This window comes from Maudiozyma barnettii (assembly GCF_903064755.1).
Source record: "Maudiozyma barnettii strain CLIB 1767 genome assembly, contig: KABA2_13, whole genome shotgun sequence".
Classification (NCBI taxonomy): domain Eukaryota; kingdom Fungi; phylum Ascomycota; class Saccharomycetes; order Saccharomycetales; family Saccharomycetaceae; genus Maudiozyma; species Maudiozyma barnettii.
Genome location: NW_024545250.1, coordinates 157,632 through 179,080, shown reverse-complemented (window position 1 = coordinate 179,080; position 21,449 = coordinate 157,632). Strand labels below are relative to the sequence as shown.

The 21,449-nt window shown below is 33.1% G+C and overlaps 7 protein-coding genes across 7 annotated transcripts; 5 read left to right on the top strand and 2 right to left on the bottom strand.

Annotated features, from left to right (window-relative positions):
* Positions 1–1,484: 1,484 nt before the first annotated feature.
* KABA2_13S01738 (uncharacterized protein) lies at positions 1,485–4,709 on the top strand (the record flags this gene model as incomplete). The annotated part of the gene is made up of 1 exon (XM_041552954.1): positions 1,485–4,709. One exon carries the CDS (start codon positions 1,485–1,487, stop codon positions 4,707–4,709), a length of 3,225 nt encoding a protein of 1,074 aa, XP_041408888.1.
* A 210-nt stretch (positions 4,710–4,919) lies between these two features.
* Positions 4,920–6,119, bottom strand: KABA2_13S01716 (uncharacterized protein; the record flags this gene model as incomplete). Its single annotated transcript, XM_041552953.1, has 1 exon — positions 4,920–6,119. One exon carries the CDS (start codon positions 6,117–6,119, stop codon positions 4,920–4,922), a length of 1,200 nt encoding a protein of 399 aa, XP_041408887.1.
* A 2,062-nt stretch (positions 6,120–8,181) lies between these two features.
* Positions 8,182–10,056, top strand: SEO1 (putative permease SEO1; the record flags this gene model as incomplete). The annotated part of the gene is made up of 1 exon (XM_041552952.1): positions 8,182–10,056. The coding sequence occupies one exon, from the start codon at positions 8,182–8,184 to the stop codon at positions 10,054–10,056; it is 1,875 nt and encodes a 624-aa protein (XP_041408886.1).
* A 1,020-nt stretch (positions 10,057–11,076) lies between these two features.
* On the bottom strand, positions 11,077–11,976 carry KABA2_13S01672 (PQ-loop repeat-containing protein; the record flags this gene model as incomplete). Its single annotated transcript, XM_041552951.1, has 1 exon — positions 11,077–11,976. The coding sequence occupies one exon, from the start codon at positions 11,974–11,976 to the stop codon at positions 11,077–11,079; it is 900 nt and encodes a 299-aa protein (XP_041408885.1).
* Positions 11,977–14,366: 2,390 nt separating this feature from the next.
* On the top strand, positions 14,367–16,271 carry KABA2_13S01650 (MFS transporter; the record flags this gene model as incomplete). The annotated part of the gene is made up of 1 exon (XM_041552950.1): positions 14,367–16,271. The coding sequence occupies one exon, from the start codon at positions 14,367–14,369 to the stop codon at positions 16,269–16,271; it is 1,905 nt and encodes a 634-aa protein (XP_041408884.1).
* Positions 16,272–18,003: 1,732 nt separating this feature from the next.
* Positions 18,004–19,374, top strand: GDH3 (glutamate dehydrogenase (NADP(+)) GDH3; the record flags this gene model as incomplete). The annotated part of the gene is made up of 1 exon (XM_041552949.1): positions 18,004–19,374. The coding sequence occupies one exon, from the start codon at positions 18,004–18,006 to the stop codon at positions 19,372–19,374; it is 1,371 nt and encodes a 456-aa protein (XP_041408883.1).
* Positions 19,375–20,216: 842 nt separating this feature from the next.
* Positions 20,217–21,395, top strand: BDH2 (putative dehydrogenase BDH2; the record flags this gene model as incomplete). The annotated part of the gene is made up of 1 exon (XM_041552948.1): positions 20,217–21,395. One exon carries the CDS (start codon positions 20,217–20,219, stop codon positions 21,393–21,395), a length of 1,179 nt encoding a protein of 392 aa, XP_041408882.1.
* Positions 21,396–21,449: the final 54 nt, after the last annotated feature.

Here is a 21,449-nt window from a genome sequence, read left to right as displayed (position 1 = left end):
TAACTTAAAATAATGTCTAAATATGTATTAATATTGTTACATCAACAAATGAAATGAGTAAACGAATCAGTTGCCAACACAACATGTTTACCAACACAACTTGTTTACCAACATCAAAATATTAGTTCTAATTAAGTCAAAAATATCGCAATAGTCAAGGAAATATTTTTTTATGTGAACTTTGAAAACATGTAAAAAATTTCTCAATGTTTGAGTAATATGAAGTTGTATTTAATGCTTCCGGTAGCCATATTTTCCAAAAATTCAACAACACGTTATCTCACCTCCAAGGAATGTTGCTAGATAAGGAGAACACGATGAAATGTAAACAAACAAATAATAACAATATATGCCAAAGGAATATCCGGAATTTATAGTAGATATCCTTTTGCTTAGTTACTGATGCATTATGTGACGTAAAAAAACAGAAATTTCGGAGTGTTTATCGTTGAGCACTGTTTCATAAATACAGTCTAACGAGTGATGAGTTGTTCAACATTCTTTCAAATTCTAAAACAAATATTTTTCAGTCTCTTTCTCTGTACTGTACAGTTTCAAATATCAGGAGTGTGAATTACCCCTCCCCCATCAAATATCTGGTACCCAGGCAAACTGTCAATGGAATTACACTTTTCTACGGATTTTCTTAAAGAGAATTAATTAATATCGGCAACTCGCGTTTCATGTTTTTGAGATTTCGAGAATGTTGGAAAGTGGGGTGCGGTGTTTTTCAGTACAGACAACGATAGGAACAAAAAAGCAATTCTATATGTCATGAGTTCTTCAAGAGTCTAATTCCTGATATAGAAAAGTTGAGACGTGTAGGCCCTAAGTTTCCTTCCGGATCCGAGATCCGTTCAATTTTTTATAACTTAATATACGTACAGAATCAGTTGTACCAAGTAGTATAGACTTCTAATATAAAACCCGAAATTCCCAATATTTTAGATATATCGTGTGAGATATATTCCGACCCTGTTTCAACGGGACAATGTAAATTTGGATCTCTCCTACTGCATATTCTAAATACGAGTGTTCATTCATATCTGTCATGCAGTTTATTAGATAAAAGGCTTCTAGAAGGTCTTTCACTTTGACAGCTGTGGGAGTGAAACACCATTGTTTACAAGTAAGATATTATGTTGGGCACTCCAATAATTCATGTACATATTTGAATTCATTATATGCCATAATAAAGTTAAACTTTAGATAATTCACTTAAGGAGTCAAAGGAACAAAAAGAAATTTCTGTTAATGGCAATGAACTAACTCCTTTAAACTAACTCAAGCAAGGAAAATATTAAACGCGAAAACTACCCCACCAAACTTGTTAATATGTTTCATAATAACAGTTACATGGCATATTTTTCGTTGAAGATTTTGAAACGTACCATTCTTTATATCACTCTAATGTATTTTAGGTATTCTCCATTGTCAGCTTAGCAGTTCATGTTATCACGTATCTTCTTTATGTTATGTAGAATATGCTGATACAAATATTCGAAAACAACCTTATATATAGAGGCTATAATTCTTATTTTATATCTCAATTTTACTCTTCTTTTTTCTTTTATACATTTATTTATTCCACCTTAAGTAATACAACCAAACAATTAATTTTAATTAATATACACTATCATCATATTTTAACAATGAATAACTTAATTTGTTCTTTAGTAGTAGGAATACTTCTGATTGGAGAGGTTACATCTACCACTCCACAATATTCTAACAAAACAATTTCCAATATTGCCGACAAAAGTACTCTTCCCAACAAATTAGGGTTCTCGGTCGAGAACATTAATATCGAACCAAGCGCTGTCATTATGAATGTTTCAAACATTGCACCTTCATCTGTTACATCTTCCACACCCGTACCAACAACTTATTACTCTTCTTCATCTAAACCGTTACAGGTTGAGTCGAGTATTATGAACTGGATTGCGAACAAAAACCAAAATGAATCTGGATCTATTATTGTTTCTATGAATACTGAATATACCAACTTAGTACCCCAAATTAGTTCCATTTATCGAAACAATAACCAAACGGTAATTTCAACTTTACAAGTGGGTTTATTAAACTCTACATCAATCTTCGGAAGTCTTCTAACTCCGGTGATTCCAACTTCAACTATTGATTATAAATCTTATAATAATGACTCTGTGCTCACATCCGGTTTTGCAAACAATACTGGCTCTCTGGAATTAACCAAAATTGCTTCTGTATTACCAACTGCTCAGGTTGAGAATACAAACTATACCTCTCCTACCAAATATGGTAACTCTACTTACAATACAACATATAATCATCAATATACTTCAACTACTACAAGTTCGATAATTTCCAATATAACTTCAAGTCAAATTGGTTACTCTAATGCCACTTCTACCTTACCTGGTTTGTATTCTTCTCGAACTTTACAAAGACAAGATATCAGTTCTAGTGCATCTAATTCTAATGCCACCCAAGTTTATATTAATTCTACAATGTCAAGCAATACTCTTACAAGAACCCCTACTAAATATTTGAATATAACCTCCGCTTTTACATCCTCAGGTCCTACACAATATTCCAATTTAACTTCCAGCTTGGTAACTCAACCAGTCCCAATCTCATATAATAGTTCTATTTCTAAAACTAGCGGTACACACACAAATATCAGTTCTACACAGGCCATATATCACAACTCTACTAACAGTTTAACCTCTACCAACATAATAGAAGATACATCATTATTAATAACAACAAACGTAACTATGACAATAGCTAGAACTAATTCATCTTCCTTCTCTTTGTCTACGACTTCAGTGACAGAGCAAAACTCTGTTACTACCCAATGGCCATCAAGAAATGCTAGTTCAACTCAGAAAAGTTTCGATAGTATGTCGAGTTATTCTAATGAATCTTCAACTGATTCCATTCAAAACTCAAATTTGACAACATCTTCAAATACATTAACAAATATTAATCCTCATTTCAGCAATACATCCATTACTACAATAAAACCATCATATACAAACAATAATACTATTTCTATCCCAGGTGGAATGGCTAATGTTAATGTGACATATAGTGTTGCTCCAGAAACTTTTCAACAATCTAAAGGAAGCTATAACATAAGTAGTTCAACTTCATCTTATGTAGCTTCTCTTACTATTTCAGGTAATATGTTGAACTCAACGATAATGACATCCGCTAAGTTTGAAAACAGTTCTTTTACTCAACCAACATCAAGTTATTCTGCTATTTTCACTGGTGTATCCAAGTTAATTTCTACATACCAAACTGGGCAAGTGGAACTTTTGACGACTGATAACGGTTATAATTCAACATTGACTAGTGAGAGTACTGTTAATTATGCTAACACAACATCAACTGCATCATCTTCTTATCCAATTGCTACTTTTTCAGCAACTACAGGGGCAAATAAAGATAGCAACCCTGTTTCTGCAACTATCAAATCGCTAACAAATGGTACATCATCACTCAAAGATCAATCCGTAACTTCTAGTTTTGTTGAATCTGTTAATTCTGATATTATATCTTCAAATGGTACGCAACATAAAAGTTCTATTATTTTAGCATCATCAATGGATCCTGCCAATATTTCCCAAAATTATTACGCAAATACTACATCTACTTCTTCCACTGCTGTTTCAACTGTACCAATCTTATCTGATCAAAATAATAATGTAAATCCAACTGGTAGCTTGAAATTTGAATCTGCCACATCAGAATCAACCATTAAGAGTGAAAATACCATTAGATATACCACCTCTATCACTAGTTCTATTGATAGTCCAAGTGCTATCCCACCTAGTGGTTCTTCAAAGTTATTGACTCCAATAGCTTCTGTAGATGCAACAACCAATTATATCCACGATATTGACCCAAAAAATCCAATATATTCCTCCAATGTTTCTTCCATTACAAGCACAGTAATGAGAGCTCCTTCAACGTCAACCACCTTCACATTAATTTCTTCTTTACCAACAGCAGTGATAAACTCAGGTATTTCTTCAAGTTACAACGATTCGGTTCAACTTTCTAAATCCCTAGATCCACAACAATCTTCTGTTTCAGATAAACCAACTATTTCAGCTGATTTAGGTGATTCTGAAACTTTATCCTTTGTTGATAGTATCTTTATTTCATCAGATGTAAAAGTCACTGCTTCAACCTCAACCATTTCAAACAGCGCTGTAGAATCGAATAATTCACTAAGTTCTGCTAACCCAACTGAGCAAGCCTCTCCATCTACTAACCCAACTGAGCAAGCCTCTCCATCTACTAACCCAACTGAGCAAGCCTCTCCATCTACCAACCCAACTGAGCAAGCCGTTTCTTCTATTGATCATGTACAATCTATTCGAACAAATGAATCCAACAATCTACTAATTGCGGAAAATTCAAGTAAATCAGGATCTCAAAAGGAATCAAACTCAGCTACAAATAGTGATGTCATTAATAATAACACTTCTGCAACTGCATCAGTCTCTGATTCTACACAAGCCACCACAATGACTTCAGTTTCAGCACAACTTCCAACTGATTCATCTTTCATTACATCCACTATTACAAGTTCCAGTGCCACTTCAAGAGCCACTCATTCATCTATTGAATATACAGGCTCTGCCTCCAATGTCATCATTAGTTTTGGACATGCAATAATTGTTCCAATTTTATTAACCATTTCATTTATGTAATATAAATAGTCATACCTTTGTATAATTATATACCCCTCGTTTAATAGAAACAATAGTCATATTTAATCATGTTTTTTGAAATAACAGCGAAATACCTATAAATGTAGTCAAAATTTTATAAGCCAAAAAAAAAGAAAGAACAGAACAAAGTAGAATGCTAATATTATTCATTTAATTATATTTATCTAAATATCTATCTGTTAAACTAAGTTAATATTTAGCATTTGTTTCGTAAGTGGTATCGTGATGATGGAAAGGATAATTAGAGGGTAAAGATCTATCATATAACCCTCTTAAATCCAATAGGTCTGGATTTAATTGAGAAATGTCTGTTACCCCTAATAATCTCATCGACAAGATCAATTCTTTAACCAATAGATCGAATGCTTTCTCTACACCTTCTGTACCATATAACGAGTTTGCATATAGGAAAGGTGAGGCAATACCAACACCCGTTGCTCCTAAACATAGAGCCTTTAACACATCTGTACCACGACGAATACCACCATCAATGAAGACGTTAAAGTTTTTATCCAAGCCACGGCTTCTTAAAGTTGGCATCGCCTCGGCTAGAACCTCTACAGGTGGCACGGAGAAATCTAATTGTCTCCCACCATGGTTAGATAATACCACGCCACTACATCCAATCTCTGCAGCTTTAATTATATCATCAACTCTCTGGACACCCTTCAAGACAATTGGCAAATTTGTATAAATTTTGAAGTTTTCAATATCTTTCCAAGTTAAAGCTGTATCAATCAATTTTGACAACGCACCTGAAGTACCATTAGCTGTTTGACCTTGTTTCATAACGTTTGGTCCCTTTTTCTTATCACTATTCGAGAATTTAAATCTTAAATCACGTTCTCTATTACCAGGTTGTGCCGCATCCACTGTGACAAACAAAGCGTTGACACCTAATTTTTCTGCTTTTAGAATCAAATCTTTTGTGATTGTTCTATCACCATTAACATACAATTGAAACCATTGTTCTTGAGCACTATTACTCTTAGCTGCAACGATGTCCTCCAAAGAATTTGAAGAGAAAGTAGAGATCATTTGCGGTATACAGAATTCTTCATGGGCACATGCTTTCACAATACTCACTTCACCACCTTCTGGATTTCCTAGACCACATAAAGCAGTAGCACTCACATAGAATGGGAATTTAAATTTTCTGCCGAACATTTCTGTGGTTAAATCAATATCGGTGACATCTACTAAAATTTTTGGTCTAAAATATATCTTTTGATAAGAATGATGATTTTGTCTATATGATACTTCATCATCTGCAGAACAAGCATAATAAGCATATACTTTTTCTGGAAGAATCTTTGAAGCGATGACTTCAAATTCGTTCAAATTGAAGACAGACTCTAAGGGTGGTATACTTGTAGTAGAAGATGACATAATTTCTTTTGCTCTCTTTCTTTCCAAATGATAGTAATAACGAATTGATAGATCAGTTTATACAGGTTTATATCCTAACAAAATCTGATGACTTGAAATATGTCCAACATATAATAACGCCATTGTGATAATTTTATAGGCACTCACCCTCTCATATATATATTATATAAACAAAGTATCCAAGAGACTGTCATCATTTTTATCAATGAATCATACTAAAATTAACATAAAGCGTGGGATATAAATATACTGTAAGTGTGGGGGTTGAACAGTTCAGTATATATACATACAGAAACAAACAGATGTTAGTAGCAAATACCATTTATATGTAACACAGTAAAACCCAATTCCTTTCTTATTAAATAAATGAAAAATCCATTTAATTAACTAACTGTGTAATCAATTGAATCTAAACCTCTTTCTTTTTTCTTTCGGGGCAGCTCAGAAAGGGAGAGCGAACGCAAAAATCCGGAGAACTGCGTGTGTGTTTGTGTGTGAGAGAGAGAGAGTGTGAGAGCGCGCAAAGAGAAAAGCCGTTAACGGGTAAAAGTTCGTCGTTTATTAGTTTTTGGCTGATTATGGAAGAGTTTGATCTATAGCGATATAAACTGTGTGAGTATATATAACTAGGTAAGATGTTCAAATTATAGTTGGAAAAAGAAAAAATTATAGGGCTTGCATCTTTCCTTTGTAAAAAGTGGTTAAGACACGAATACCACCAGTTGATACTTAAACTCAGTAACAAGTCAAATAAAACAATCATAACCTTCTGTAGAGGCGTCTCTCTTATCTTGCATTTACCTATCTATATGAAAAAACACTAGAGACACCCAAATTATATTTGGGACGCTATTGGAGGGTTTAGACCTTTCTCTCTCTCTCTCTCTCTCTTACTGTAAATATGACATAGGAGACAGCGTCAATTTGACGTCAGATCACGTGGTGTGGCGTCTCATCACCCCTGTCTATTTTGTCATTGTAGACGGGCGGAAAAGAAATACAAAAGAAATAAAACGGAGCGGAGTTGCAATCCTGTACTGAAGCTTCTGTGTCTCCCAAGTAATACAACACACACAATTTTTCTTTCGTTCTTGTCTCTCGTTTGTTGTTGACTCATTTTTCTGTCCCCAGTGAGAGATGAATTCACTAACAAAAATCAAGTCCCTGACGGCTTACTTAAGCCAGAAAAATAAAAGATGGAATAATCCTGTCTTCTGGAAACTGTGTAACTAAAAGTTATGTATTCTATAACAATTACCGTAGGAAAGATATCAAAAAGTTATTTTAAGCGTAAAATTTTGGAAACAATCCATTGAAAAGAAACATAAACTAGTCACATCATCCTTTAAAGAATCAGGTTATTATTGATTAATGTAGGAGACCAAGAGCAAAATACAGCAGAAGAATTACACAATTCTATCAAATAACTTGAAGTATTCGTACGCTTTACACACATTATACTGAGATTACTGAACTCAATAACCTTTTAATCATAAATTGTTATAGTCAGTTTCTGTCTTTCGATATTTCCATATTAATTGAAATTTTTCAGTTGATTCTCTCTGCTTGGCAATCTCTCTCCCCCCCTTTGTTTCTTTTACACACATATTAACATTATAATCATTATTTTGTCACACTATTTGGAATTAGAATAGAGAAATTATAGACGATTTTTTCGATGATTTAACCCTCGAAGTGTGAAAGAAAACTGAGAGTAGTCAAATCAACCCATCCTTCTTCTTTTTCTTCTTACCCAGTTAATGCAAATTTGTCTTTATTATATTAAAAGTATTTTGTTCTTGGTGTGTAAGGGAGAAGAGCTCGATGATGAATAATAACGAAATTTATTTTATTCTCTTTCTGTTTATTCCCATATATATATATAGGATTGATGATTGTCCATTTCTTATACCGATATAGCATTTCTTTATTTAACCTCATTCCCCTTTTCTTTTCTTACTTCTTTATTAAATTTATTTATCTCATAACGATAACAACAATTTATATTATTAACATAATATACCTATATATATAATACAAACTAAACATTCAAGTTTATAAAATGTCCGGCTTACTGAAAGAATTGTTTGTGGACCCTTACCATAGATTAAAATGGGGGTTTCTTCCAGTGAAGAGAATTGTTGAAGATTTACCAGAAGATGATGAATCTATTAACAGTACATCTATCACTGCAGGTGATGAATATAGAGGTCATGAAACGGAATTACATGATTTAAAAACTCATGAAACTAATAGTGGTAATGGTGACATTAGTTCATTCTCAAATGAAAAAGAACAAGGAATATTAGAAGTTACTAATCTTAATCATCGTACTAATAACAACAACAATAATGACAACGGTACAGTAGACGTTGAATACGAATACAGAGATGAAGCCGATAGAAAATGGTGGAAATTCTTTGATGAACAAGAATATAGAATTAATAAAGAAGAAAGATCTCATAATAAATGGTACAGTTGGTTTAAAGAAGGAACATCTTATGAAGAGAAAAAATTACTTTTGAAATTGGATGTCCTTTTGGCTTTTTATTCATGTATGGCTTATTGGATCAAATACTTGGATACTGTCAATGTTAATAACGCTTATGTGTCTCATATGAAAGAAGATTTGAATTTTAAAGCGGACGACTTGGTTCATGTTCAAGTTATGTATACCGTAGGTAACATTATCTTTCAAATTCCATTTTTGTTTTATTTGAATAAAGTTCCATTGAATTACGTATTACCTGTTTTGGATTTATGTTGGTCTCTATTGACTGTCGGTGCTGCTTACGTCGACACTGTTCCACATTTAAAAGCTATTAGATTCTTTATCGGTGCTTTCGAAGCGCCAAGTTATTTGGCTTATCAATATTTGTTCGGTTCCTTCTATAAACATGATGAAATGGTTCGTCGTTCTGCCTTTTATTATCTAGGCCAATTTATTGGTATCTTATCCGCTGGTGGTATTCAATCTGCTGTGTTTTCTTCTTTAGATGGTGTTAACGGCTTGGCAGGTTGGAGATGGAATTTCATTATTGATGCTATTATCTCAGTTGTGGTTGGTATCATTGGTTTCTATTCGTTACCAGGTGATCCATACAATTGTTACTCTATTTTCTTAACAGATGACGAAATTAGATTGGCTAGAAGAAGATTAAAAGAAAATCAAACTGGTAAGAGTGACTTCAATAAGAATGTCTTTGATTTGAAACTATGGAAAGCTATCTTCTCTGATTGGAAAATTTATATTTTATCTCTATGGAACATCTTCTGTTGGAATGATTCTAACGTCTCCTCTGGTGCTTATCTATTATGGTTGAAATCTTTGGACAAATATACAATTCCAAAAGTTAATAAATTATCAATGATCACACCAGGTTTAGGTATAGTATATTTAATCCTGACAGGTGTACTGGCTGATAAATCCCATTCTCGTTGGTTTGCTATCATCTTTACTCAAGTGTTCAATATCATAGGTAATTCTATCCTGGCTGCGTGGGATGTCTCAGAAGGTGCAAAATGGTTTGGTTTCATACTGCAATGTTTTGGTTGGGCAATGGCTCCAGTGTTATACTCGTGGCAAAATGATATCTGTCGTAAGGACTCGCAGACAAGAGCCATTACTTTGGTCACTATGAATATCCTGGCTCAATCGTCTACAGCATGGATCAGTGTGTTGGTGTGGAAGACTGAAGAAGCTCCAAGATATTTGAAGGGTTTCACATTCACAGCTTGTTCTGGTTTCTGTCTATCCGTTTGGACCTTTGTGGTGTTGTACTTTTACAAACGTGATGAAAGAAACAATTCGAGAGACAATGGTATCATTGTTTACAACTCGAAGCTTGGAGAAGATAAACCAATCGTAGAAGAATTAGACAATAATTTCACAGAAGATGTTTCTTCTTCTTCTGAAAAAGAAAAATCAACGGATTAGAAAAAATAACAATTTCATCCCCTCAACTAATACGACCTCTTTTACAAAGGCTATCATTTAATATTCCTCTTATATAAAATGTAATCATTTATGCATATCAAATTTTAATAATAATATTAACATTTAAATTAATTCTTAAAAATATTCAATTTTACAGGAATCAATATAAAGTATATACCGTAGCGTGTTGATTAAAATTTAGAAATTTATTTATCTCATATTTACACATACTAAGTATTTTTTAAAAAAACTTTATAATACTAATTTTCTTTATTTTCAACAATAAAATTATAAAGTATTATATATTGTAGTATATAAACTAATCGTTATCAAATGTTATCCTCTTTGTGCGTTTCATATTTTAAGCTCTATAATCTTCTATAATATATGATCAGAAGTTGTCGAGAATGCATTTGCGATATAACTGAATATATATTTAACTGTATGGCCATCTAATGGTATCGGCGTATCATTGATGACTACAACATTGGACTCCTTCAAATTACCTGGCGCATGAGCAACATCACATGAACATGGATGAGTATCGGATGCAATCACATCACCGTTATTATCCAAGAAATATAGCCTATCTGTAGTTTTAAAGGGGTTCCTTTCACTAAATACTAGATAAACTTGCTATATAGTCATGTTGTCAGGATATTTGAACCTACCACATAAGGTTTGACTAATATTGTTAGGAACATAGTCTAATGCTAAATATTTCACAGTATTAACATCTGTCATAATTCTATATTTTGAGGGTTGTGACTGTTTACTTTTTATTTTTATTCCAAAGGAGAAGACACGATAAGTCACAAATAAATTTCTCATACCTGCAGCATCAAGGAATTTATATTTAAGATATGATATTTATAATTATTAATGGCGAATGTTATTAAGGGAAATAGAATAAACACTTCTAGGAGTAAATGTTTTTAACATAACATTTCAATAATTAGATCGCAACTTTTAAATTTGTAATTTAGGATCGTCACATTATTGGTCGATATAAATTTTGATCTAAGGAATATATTTAAAGATTGCCGACACGTTTGCCTTTGTTGCAGTTTTATAAACAAATTCATTATCAATTTCTGAATTAATTTCAAATGTAGATTCTCTATTCTTTATTTGCTTTTCCGTTCCAATTTCTAAGGAATCATCGATATATGAAACGGTTTGTCCTCCGTCTTCCTCACTAGATTCACTCATTTCTCTATTTTTTTGTTGTTGTTGTTGTTTATCATTTCCAAACCATTTGAATCTACATAACCATATCATATGAGACAAAAATATACCCATTTCTAATACAGCAATGACTGCATATAAGATAATACTTAATATATCCATATCACCGACACATACACTTGCAATTGAAAAATAAGCACCAAGACTATCTAATGTTAAAAAGACAAAATTTATTCCGACGACTTCCCCCTGCCTTTTTGCCAATTCAAAATATGGTGGTAATAAACCTATGGCTAAGAGTACCGATGCTAAAATACCAAAAATCATTGAAGGCCACTTAATACCTTGCGCATATAAGGGACGTAACCAAAGGACAAATCCGATTTCAGATCCAATATCTACTAATATTATCCCAATCGAAATGGCTACAATTTTCCATATTGGCATCTTTACAGGAGGATAATAACATGATTGAACAAATCCTACACCACAAAAGAATGTAAATAAATGTGGTTGAAGTTGTAAAATTATATTTGTATTAAGGATTAAAAAGAAGATGGCAAATGGGATCCCTGATATCACCCATAGAAACATCATATGTGGGGGTACACCTGTACAATCTTTTCTTTTCCAATTATGATAAATCTGTGGGATTAGTTGAATACACCATAGTACTGTACCTACTGTTGCTAGTGCTGTTGCTGCCGGATTTGATTCAGTTGTATTTATCATTATATATAAATATAAATATTTTTGTTTTTGTTAATGTTTTCTATTTGGTAATAGAAATATAAAACGACAATAATAACCTAACTTTACATTCACTACAATATCTAGCATTTATATATACATGATGATCCAATTGAATAAAAAGAAGAAGACATGTTTTTGGACAATAGGAACAACAGCACATTAAATATAAAATGCCCAAGTCTTAAATCAAAATCGTAATAAAGAAAAAAAACTTAGAAAAATGAACTGTCCAGTACAATAACTAGTCGAGGTATCTCTAAACTTACCTTAAAAAGGTTATATTTAACATCTTACATTCTTGACTGATGTATATCAACCGAAGTTGTCTGATCCTCTTCACTAAAACAAACGTGGGTACATATGCATTTACATATTCTTTTATGTTCAAATGGGGAATAAATTTGCGACAGAATTTCGATAGCACTCAAAACAAGCCTGAAAATGGTTGAAGTAAATGTATCAACAGAGGCAAATGAGGACATATATTACAATTCCTTCTATTGAGTAAAAAATACTATATTACAATAAAGAAGGTCCAATTATTTATTCCTAGTACATTCGTTTGGTTAACATTTACCTAAACAATAGATACTTAAATTTCTATTGTTTCGTTGTTGCATGAAAAAATTGGCAATTTTTACCATTTTACCATTTATTAGGCGACGATGATCATCTGGTCACTATAAATTCCTTTTTTATTTATTCACTTGCAGGATTTACAACGGCTAAACAAATGGACCCCCGTTGAAGTACATAAACAGATGCAGTGAATAAGATTTACAAAGAAAAAAACACAAGTACAGACATTTTAACAGAGAAGTCATCCCAAGATTATTATCGCCAGGTTCAACCAATATATATAACTATCACTTAATACAATTAGGGAGTTTAACAAATGAAATCTATCACCACTGGAAACGACAAAAGAACTATATAGAAGGTAAGTTTTCTTTTATATTCAGATGATGTATCTGTTTTCTGAATTTTCTGTCCTGTATAATAAAATACAACAACAACCGAATAAAATGTTTTTCGTATCGTTAATCTGTTAACAAAACAAAGTAACGCAGTTAAATTGATTTTCTTGTAGGCACTGATTTTTTCTCGTACATACAAGACTATATCAAATTGATAACATCAAATTGATAGTATCACCAAAAAAACACATAACAAGAACAATATTTTATTTATTTATTACAAGTCATCAGTATGGATGAATCATAGTTATCGTGAACTTCGCTTATACTTACCACATTAATCTTGAGCATAGTAAACAGAATATAACGCTGCAATGATTCTCAAATTCTCAGCCATTCTTTTTAACGCCTAAAGCTTATCTTTAACCATTACAAATATGACTGATAAACTAAATAAAAAATTACCTTACTACTAATAGAATACAGATAACCATGTTGGAAGTAAATCAAATCAATCGATCTCTCTATCAATTTATTGTTATTGATAGCTTGCTGGGAAAGCTATAGAATAGAATAACCGGTAAATATATGTCAATGTGATAGTGCGGGATTGTAAAAAATTACTACCTTTCGGCTATATATACTAAATTCAGTAACTATAGGCGAACATTTTCAACTTTGACCCTCTTTTTCTTCATATCAAAATCCTTGTTGCCGCTCCTCGAATCCCTCTCGGCTACATATACCTAATTAGTAAAATCCTCTTTAATCTGCGTAGAGAAAGAGACCAGTCGAAAAAAAAAGTTTTTTTCTGTTGTTGCTGTTTGTACGGCTTGTTTTGAGAGAACGGATGTGACAAACCAAAAAAATAAATTGTTATTGATTGTTACAATTTTTTTTATTATTCATTAACAGCAATTTAATTAATGCTACAGTATACATGATGCATATATAGTGTAAGTTATAACAAGAACAATCTTTTGACCCTTAAGAATGTATTAAATTGGTTAAAGTTTGACCCTTATCTACTATATCTTTTACTTTTTAACTATATTAATTTTATTATTAATTAATAATATTTACCTTTTCTTTTTTTTAAGCGTCAAGGATGGTGCTTCTTTCTGTTCCGAGTATTATATAAAAAAGATCTATATCTTGATAATTAAATCACCTTATTTTTATTGTTTTTTTTGTCATTCTAATCTAAATTTCTAACAACTAATTTTTTTTTCTTTTGAGATATTAGGCGCTTTACATATTCAAAATAAACACAATTACATTAAAGTAAGAGATCGATCGAACTTTGTCCTGCATTTCTCAATAATTGCCTATCGTAAGTTGCATTTATTTCAATTTCTTATCAACATTCAGGTCATTGACTACTGATAAATATTTGTTGTTCCTGTTTAAAAACGGCATATCAACCGAATTTTTTCTTTTTTTTGAGTGGCTATGAATTATTACTTAAAACACTACAAAAATTCCTTTTTCACTGATATATTGGAGTTTTTGAATATCGTAACTATTCAAGAACAATTACCTCATCAGACAAGTTACTCCGAAAAGAAAGAACTAACACAATCAATTGGTAATATTAAATCAAATTCATCAAACATCGATAATGTTTCAACGGATATTAGTGAGTCCGATGATATAACACAAGATATTTATGATAACTTAGGTGGTGATGATCAATCATATCATAATAATTTAGAAAGAATTGCTACTGTGATGTCTGGTACATCATCTCATATGAATAATACTAATGATAAAGATAATGATATCAGTGGGGGTAAACCAGGGAAAACACATGAAGAAAAAAATGATATCGATGCTGATGATGAAGAAAAACAATTATCTGGTACCGACTCTAACTCTACATCACAATCACAACCACATATGAGTAATCTTGTGGATGACGGTGATGTCGACGAAAACGATATTGATGATCCATTTTTAATCAGTTGGCACAATACATCTATGGAAGATAATCCACTAAATTGGTCTACATTCAAGAAATCATTTATGATGGCTGAAGTTATGTTATTAGGTTGTGTAACTTATATGTGTTCATCTATTTATACTCCTGCACAAGCTACTATTGCTGAAGAATTTGGTACTGGCCATGTTGTTGCTACGTTAAATTTATCGTTATATGCATTGGGTTATGGTATTGGTCCGATTATATTTTCACCTTTATCTGAAGTAGCAAAGATAGGTAGGCAACAAATTTATTTTTATACATTATTTGTGTTCTTCTTATTTCAAATTGGTTGTGCTACTGTTAAGAATATGGGTGGTTTAATTGTATTAAGATTTTTTGCTGGTATTATGTGTTCACCAGCTTTAGCTACAGGTGGTGCTACCGTGGCTGATATGGTTACATTAAAACATTTATCAATTTGTTTATCAACATGGGATCTTGGTGCTACATGTGCACCAATTATTGCACCAATCATAGGTGCCGCTATGCTCGTTGCCAAGGATTGGCGTTGGATCTTTTGGTTTATGACAATGATTGGTGGATTTACATTAGTATTATTATTATTCTTTTTCCCAGAGACATCACATCAAAATATTTTAGCACGTCGTGCTAAGAGACTAAGAAAACAAACAGGTGATCAAAGATATTATACAAGACAAGAAAGATTAGATTCAAAATTAACAAAACGTGAAATTATGATTACGACATTGTATAGACCATGGGAATTAATGTTTAAAGAACCAATCATTATGGCATTTGATCTTTATATTGCATTAGCTTATGGTGCGTTTTATTTATTCTTTGAAGCATTTCCTTTAGTCTTTACCAATATTTGGCATTTCACTGTAATTGAATCCAGTTTAGCATTTTTAGGGTTTGCAGTTGGTACAGCATTTTCTTATCCCTTATTATTTTATTTTTTAAAGACAATTATAAATCCAAAAATTAAAACAAATACAGTAACACCAGAAATGTTTTTAATATTAATGATGTGGGTAGGCTGGTGTTTACCCTTAGGTTTATTTTTATTTGGTTGGGGCGCAGGTACACATTGGATAGTTCCAATAATATCTGAAATATTTTTCCAATTGTCATTATGGAGTTTATTTCAAGTTACATATTCATATTTAGCATCATGTTATCCAAGATATGTTGCATCAGTGTTTGCAGGCAATGGATTAGTTAGATCAATATTTGCATGTGCATTCCCCTTATTTGGTGTAATAATGTATGAAAATACAGGTACAAAGAATTATCCAGTTGGCTGGGGTTCGAGTATTCTTGGATTTTTCACATTATTATTGACAGCTATACCATTTATTCTTTATAAATATGGTCCTGCCATTAGAGCAAGATCAAAATTCAGTGGGTAATTAATTAATTAATTAATTACTTGACAGGCAATTAAAATCAGCACAGAAACAAGTAGAGTCATTTCCATTATTGTTTTTTCCTAAAAATTTATATAGCATTTTAATTAGATTAAATTACATAGAAAAAACAATACATAATATAAAAATTCCATCACATATTTTATCAAAATCACGAACTTAACAATGGGACAAAATACAACAACCAAAAAACAACAACAGAGCGTTGAATACAATAGAGGAAAACAATTGAATAAATAAATAAATAAATTAATTGAATAACCGGCATGGTAGCATCTATTGTCCCACCGACGTCATAGCTTACGAGAGGAGATGGGACAAAAAACAAAATATGCTCACAATGAATATCACTGGGAACGGGAGAGGGGGAACAATCCACCCCCATACAAAATGTATTACTTCAGTAAAAATATAAGCTGCTAAACTATTTTCTTAGCGACACATTTATGTAAAGTAGCTGCAAGTAGAAAAAACAAGCGAAAAACTGGCACAGAAAACGAACTATCATCGTCCACGGGAGAAAAAGGGACAAACCAAAGTTAAAACAACGTGGCAGTACATTTTAGTTTCTTCCTTTTTTGACCCAATGAGCGTGCGGCTTTAAGAAATAAATTTAATAAAGAAAAAAAGGACAGAGTAATCGGGGAACAACGCGTTGGCGCAATCCGATAACCGCATAATTTATCCATTTTCGAATATTTATCTCTAGAAAACCATAAACTGTAATGCTATTATGATGTCACAATCGTGTGGGTTAATTGGTTGGATAATTTATCTCCCTTATTATTGGAAACAACCCAGAAATAGTTTGATGTACGTCTGTTTCTCTTGTACGCATTTACATCTCCTCACGAAAATATTGTCATTTGCCAAAATTTTGACCCTCTCCCACCCCCATCAACTAAATATTTAACATCGCCACACGCTTCATATTCTTCTTTCAATAAAAGTTAGAATGTCCGGCTAGAGAAAGGGTCGTGCAAGGTGAAATTTTGACCCTATTAAATGAAGTGATGATTTGCGGGTTTAGTTGCAAGAGAGGAGAGAAGAGAAGAGGAGAAATCTTTGTTTGTTATCTTTACTGCCATTCATTCGTTAGAGATAAAGCTTTTCAAACGCTCAAAGCCAACAAAAGGAGAGCATTTTTTAAAGATATCTAAGTTATTCTGTTACCGTATTATTATTGTCCAATAACACTGGAGTCTGCTATCTATCTCTCGTTCTGGTTTCTTTTTTTCTGTTCTATTTTGTAGTCATTTCTCTCTTTGCAATTTCTGATGTCAAAAGTGGGACGAACTCAGAGGAAAAACTACGAACAAATAAATGATATCCAATTAAGTTCACTGGGGGGGAGTTACTACTGGATCTTCTGACTTATCTGGAAAACTGTTATCTGGAACAATAGGTCTGTCAAATGAAATCAAAGGAAGATGTTCCAAAAAAGTACTACTAGTGTTTCTTTTACTTAAGGCATCGAAACTGATTGCATGAACAGTTCTTATCTGTATCAACATTGTATATATTTCTTTTTGAGTTACTCTTTTATATAGTATATAAGTGAAGCATTAAAACGAAATTTGTTATTTGTTTCTTTGTAATTTTGAAATATTTTGTCATCCTATTCATTTAACTTTTTTTATTGTTTGCATTTATTATACCAAATACATACAAACATACACACACATACACATATACATATACATATAAATACAAAATGGCTGAACCAGAATTTCAACAAGCTTACCAAGAAATCGTTTCTGCCTTAGAAGAATCTACTTTATTTGAAAAGAAACCAGAATATAAGAAAGTCTTACCAATTGTCTCTGTTCCTGAACGTATTATTCAATTCAGAGTCACATGGGAAGATGATAACGGTGTACAACAAGTTGCACCAGGTTATAGAGTACAATATAACTCATCTAAAGGTCCTTACAAAGGTGGATTACGTTTCCATCCATCTGTCAATCTATCTATTTTGAAATTCTTAGGGTTTGAACAAATCTTTAAGAATGCTTTAACTGGATTAGATATGGGTGGTGCTAAAGGTGGTCTTTGTGTTGATTTAAAGACTAAATCAGACAATGAAATTAGAAGAATTTGTTACGCTTTCATGCGTGAACTATCTCATCATATCGGTCAAGATACTGATGTTCCAGCAGGTGATATTGGTGTTGGTGGTCGTGAAATCGGTTATTTATTCGGTGCTTACAGATCCTATAGAAACTCTTGGGAAGGTGTCTTAACTGGTAAAGGTCTAAATTGGGGTGGTTCTTTAATTAGACCAGAAGCTACAGGTTATGGTTGTGTCTATTTCACACAAGCTATGATCGATTACGCTACAAATGGTAAAGAATCGTTCCAAGGGAAACGTGTTGCCATTTCAGGTTCTGGTAATGTTGCTCAATTTGCTGCTTTGAAAGCTATCGAATTAGGTGCTATTGTAGTATCATTATCTGATTCTAAAGGTTGCATTATTTCTGAAGATGGTATTACATCTGAACATGTTGCTGCCATTGCAGAAGCCAAGATTAAATTCAAATCCTTAGAACAAATTGTTGGTGAATATTCTGCATTTGCAGAAAACAAAGTTAAATACATCGCTGGTGCTCGTCCATGGTTAAATGCAGGCGCAGTTGATATTGCTTTACCATGTGCTACACAAAATGAGGTCTCTGGTGACGAAGCTAAGGGTTTGATTGCCTCTGGTGTTAAATTTGTCTCAGAAGGTTCTAACATGGGTTGTACCGCCGAAGCTCTACAAGCATTTGAAACCGCTAGAAGTTCCGCCAAGTCTCCAAATGAAGCTGTATGGTACGCTGTTGGTAAAGCTGCCAACTGTGGTGGTGTTGCGTGTTCAGGTCTAGAGATGGCTCAAAACTCCCAAAGAAGGAGATGGAGTCGTGATGATGTCGACCAAGCTTTGAAGAAGATTATGGTGAATTGTTTCAATGATTGTGTTAAAGCTGCCGAAGAATATAGTAACGAACCTAATCAAAACACTTTACCATCTATTGTTAAAGGTGCTAACATTGCAGGTTTCATTAAGGTTGCAGATGCTATGATTGACCAAGGTGAAGTCTTCTAAGCAAAATAAATTAATTAAAAACCAATTAGATACGATCCGCAACGAATACATAAATAAATAATTCAATACAAAAAATAAAATAAAATAAAATAAAAATCATAATAATATTAATATTAGTAAGATCAATTGCACGTAGTTATAATTAGGACTTAGTACAATTACGCTTGTTTGCTTGTTGTTATTTATTCAGCGTATGTCAAAGAGAGAGATATACCTCATCTCAATCTTAGCCAACCTGAGTTCCGGTTGAAATTTTTCAACTCAGGGCAATTGGCATTACTTGTGTGGCATGGTTTCTGGTTCTCCTCATTCCTTTGCTGTTGCTGATGCTGATGCTGTTGCTGTTGCTGTTGCTGTTGCTGTTGCAGGTTCCTCTTCCGTGCAGTTCCTCCTGGACGGCCCCCTTTTAAACGAAAAATTTCTCCTGTTTCCCCAATACGTGACCGCAGTGACTAGAGGCTGCATAATAGAAAACCAGAGAGAGACAAAGAGAAAGACGGTTGCAAAACAGTTTAAAGAAGGGTTTGCTGAAGTTGTTGTTGCAAAAGAGAGAGACGGAGAGACGGAGAGACTATGTACAGAAGGGTTCTTGTTCTTCTGTTGGCTTCTTGTTTTCTCAGATGCAATGAATTGGATGAATTAATTGAAGAATGAATGAATTGATGAACAACGAAGTACATATACATATACATATATATAAATAGGAAAAACTTTAAGCAGGTCAATTTCTTTCCTTTTTAAATTGATTATGTCTTATTTCAAAATTAAAAAGTTTCAAGAATTTTTTTTGATATATCTTAGACAACTATACAAAAAAATATAACATATAATATATAATTTTAATGAGAGCATTAGCTTATTTCAAGAAAGGTGATATACATTTCACCAAGGATCTCGAGGAACCTAAAATCGTCACTTCCGATGAATTAATCCTTGACATCATTTACTGTGGTATTTGCGGTACCGATTTACACGAATACACAGACGGTCCAATTTTTTTCCCTCATGATGGTCATACTCATGAAGTTAGTGACATCGGTTTACCTCAAGCCATGGGTCACGAAATGGCAGGTATTGTCCGTGAAATTGGTACCGGTGTAACTAAATTTAAAGTCGGTGATCATGTTGTCGTAGAACCTACAGGTACCTGTAGAGATCGTTACAGATGGCCTGATTCTAAGAATAAAAAAAAACCAATGTGTTCAGCTTGTCAAAAGGGCCATTATAACATTTGTTCTCATTTAGGTCTAATTGGTGATGGTGTTCAATCTGGTGGGTTCGCAGAAAGAGTCGTTGTCAATGAAATGCATTGCTATAAAGTTCGTAAAGAAATGCCAATGGATGTTGCTGCATTGATTCAACCTATTGCCGTATCATGGCACGCAGTTAGAATCTCTAGATTTAGACCTGGTTCTTCTGTATTAATTTTAGGATCTGGTCCAATTGGGTTAGGTACTATTTTAGCATTGAATGGTCATGGTTGTTCTGAAGTCGTCGTCTCCGAACCTGCTAAGATTAGAAGAGATTTCGCTCATGGAATGGGAGCCGTAGTGTTTGATCCATCCGAAGGTGATGATGAAACAAACATTCCTTTACTACGTTCAATGGCTCCAGGTGGAGATGGTTTTGATTATACATTTGATTGTTCCGGTACTCCATCTACATTGAAGGCCTCCATCGAATGTCTGACTTACAATGGTACAGCTGTGAATGTTGCCATGTGGTCCGTGGATCATCCTGTGGATTTCTATCCAATGGATATCACCAAGCAAGAGAAATTCTACACTGGGTCCATGTGTTATACACATGTCGATTTCGAAGCTGTCATCGACGCTATCGAAGATGGTCGTATCGAGATTGCAAAGGCCAAGAAGATGATCTCATCAAGAGTTCCAATCGAACGTGGGTTCGAAGACGCCATGATGAAATTGATCACTCATAAAGAACAAACTATCAAGATCCTATTGACTCCTAATAATCATGGACAATTAGAAGGTGACGGTACTGATATATACGACTAAAACATATAACTGTAATATAATATAACATATCATATCATATCATATAAAAGCAAC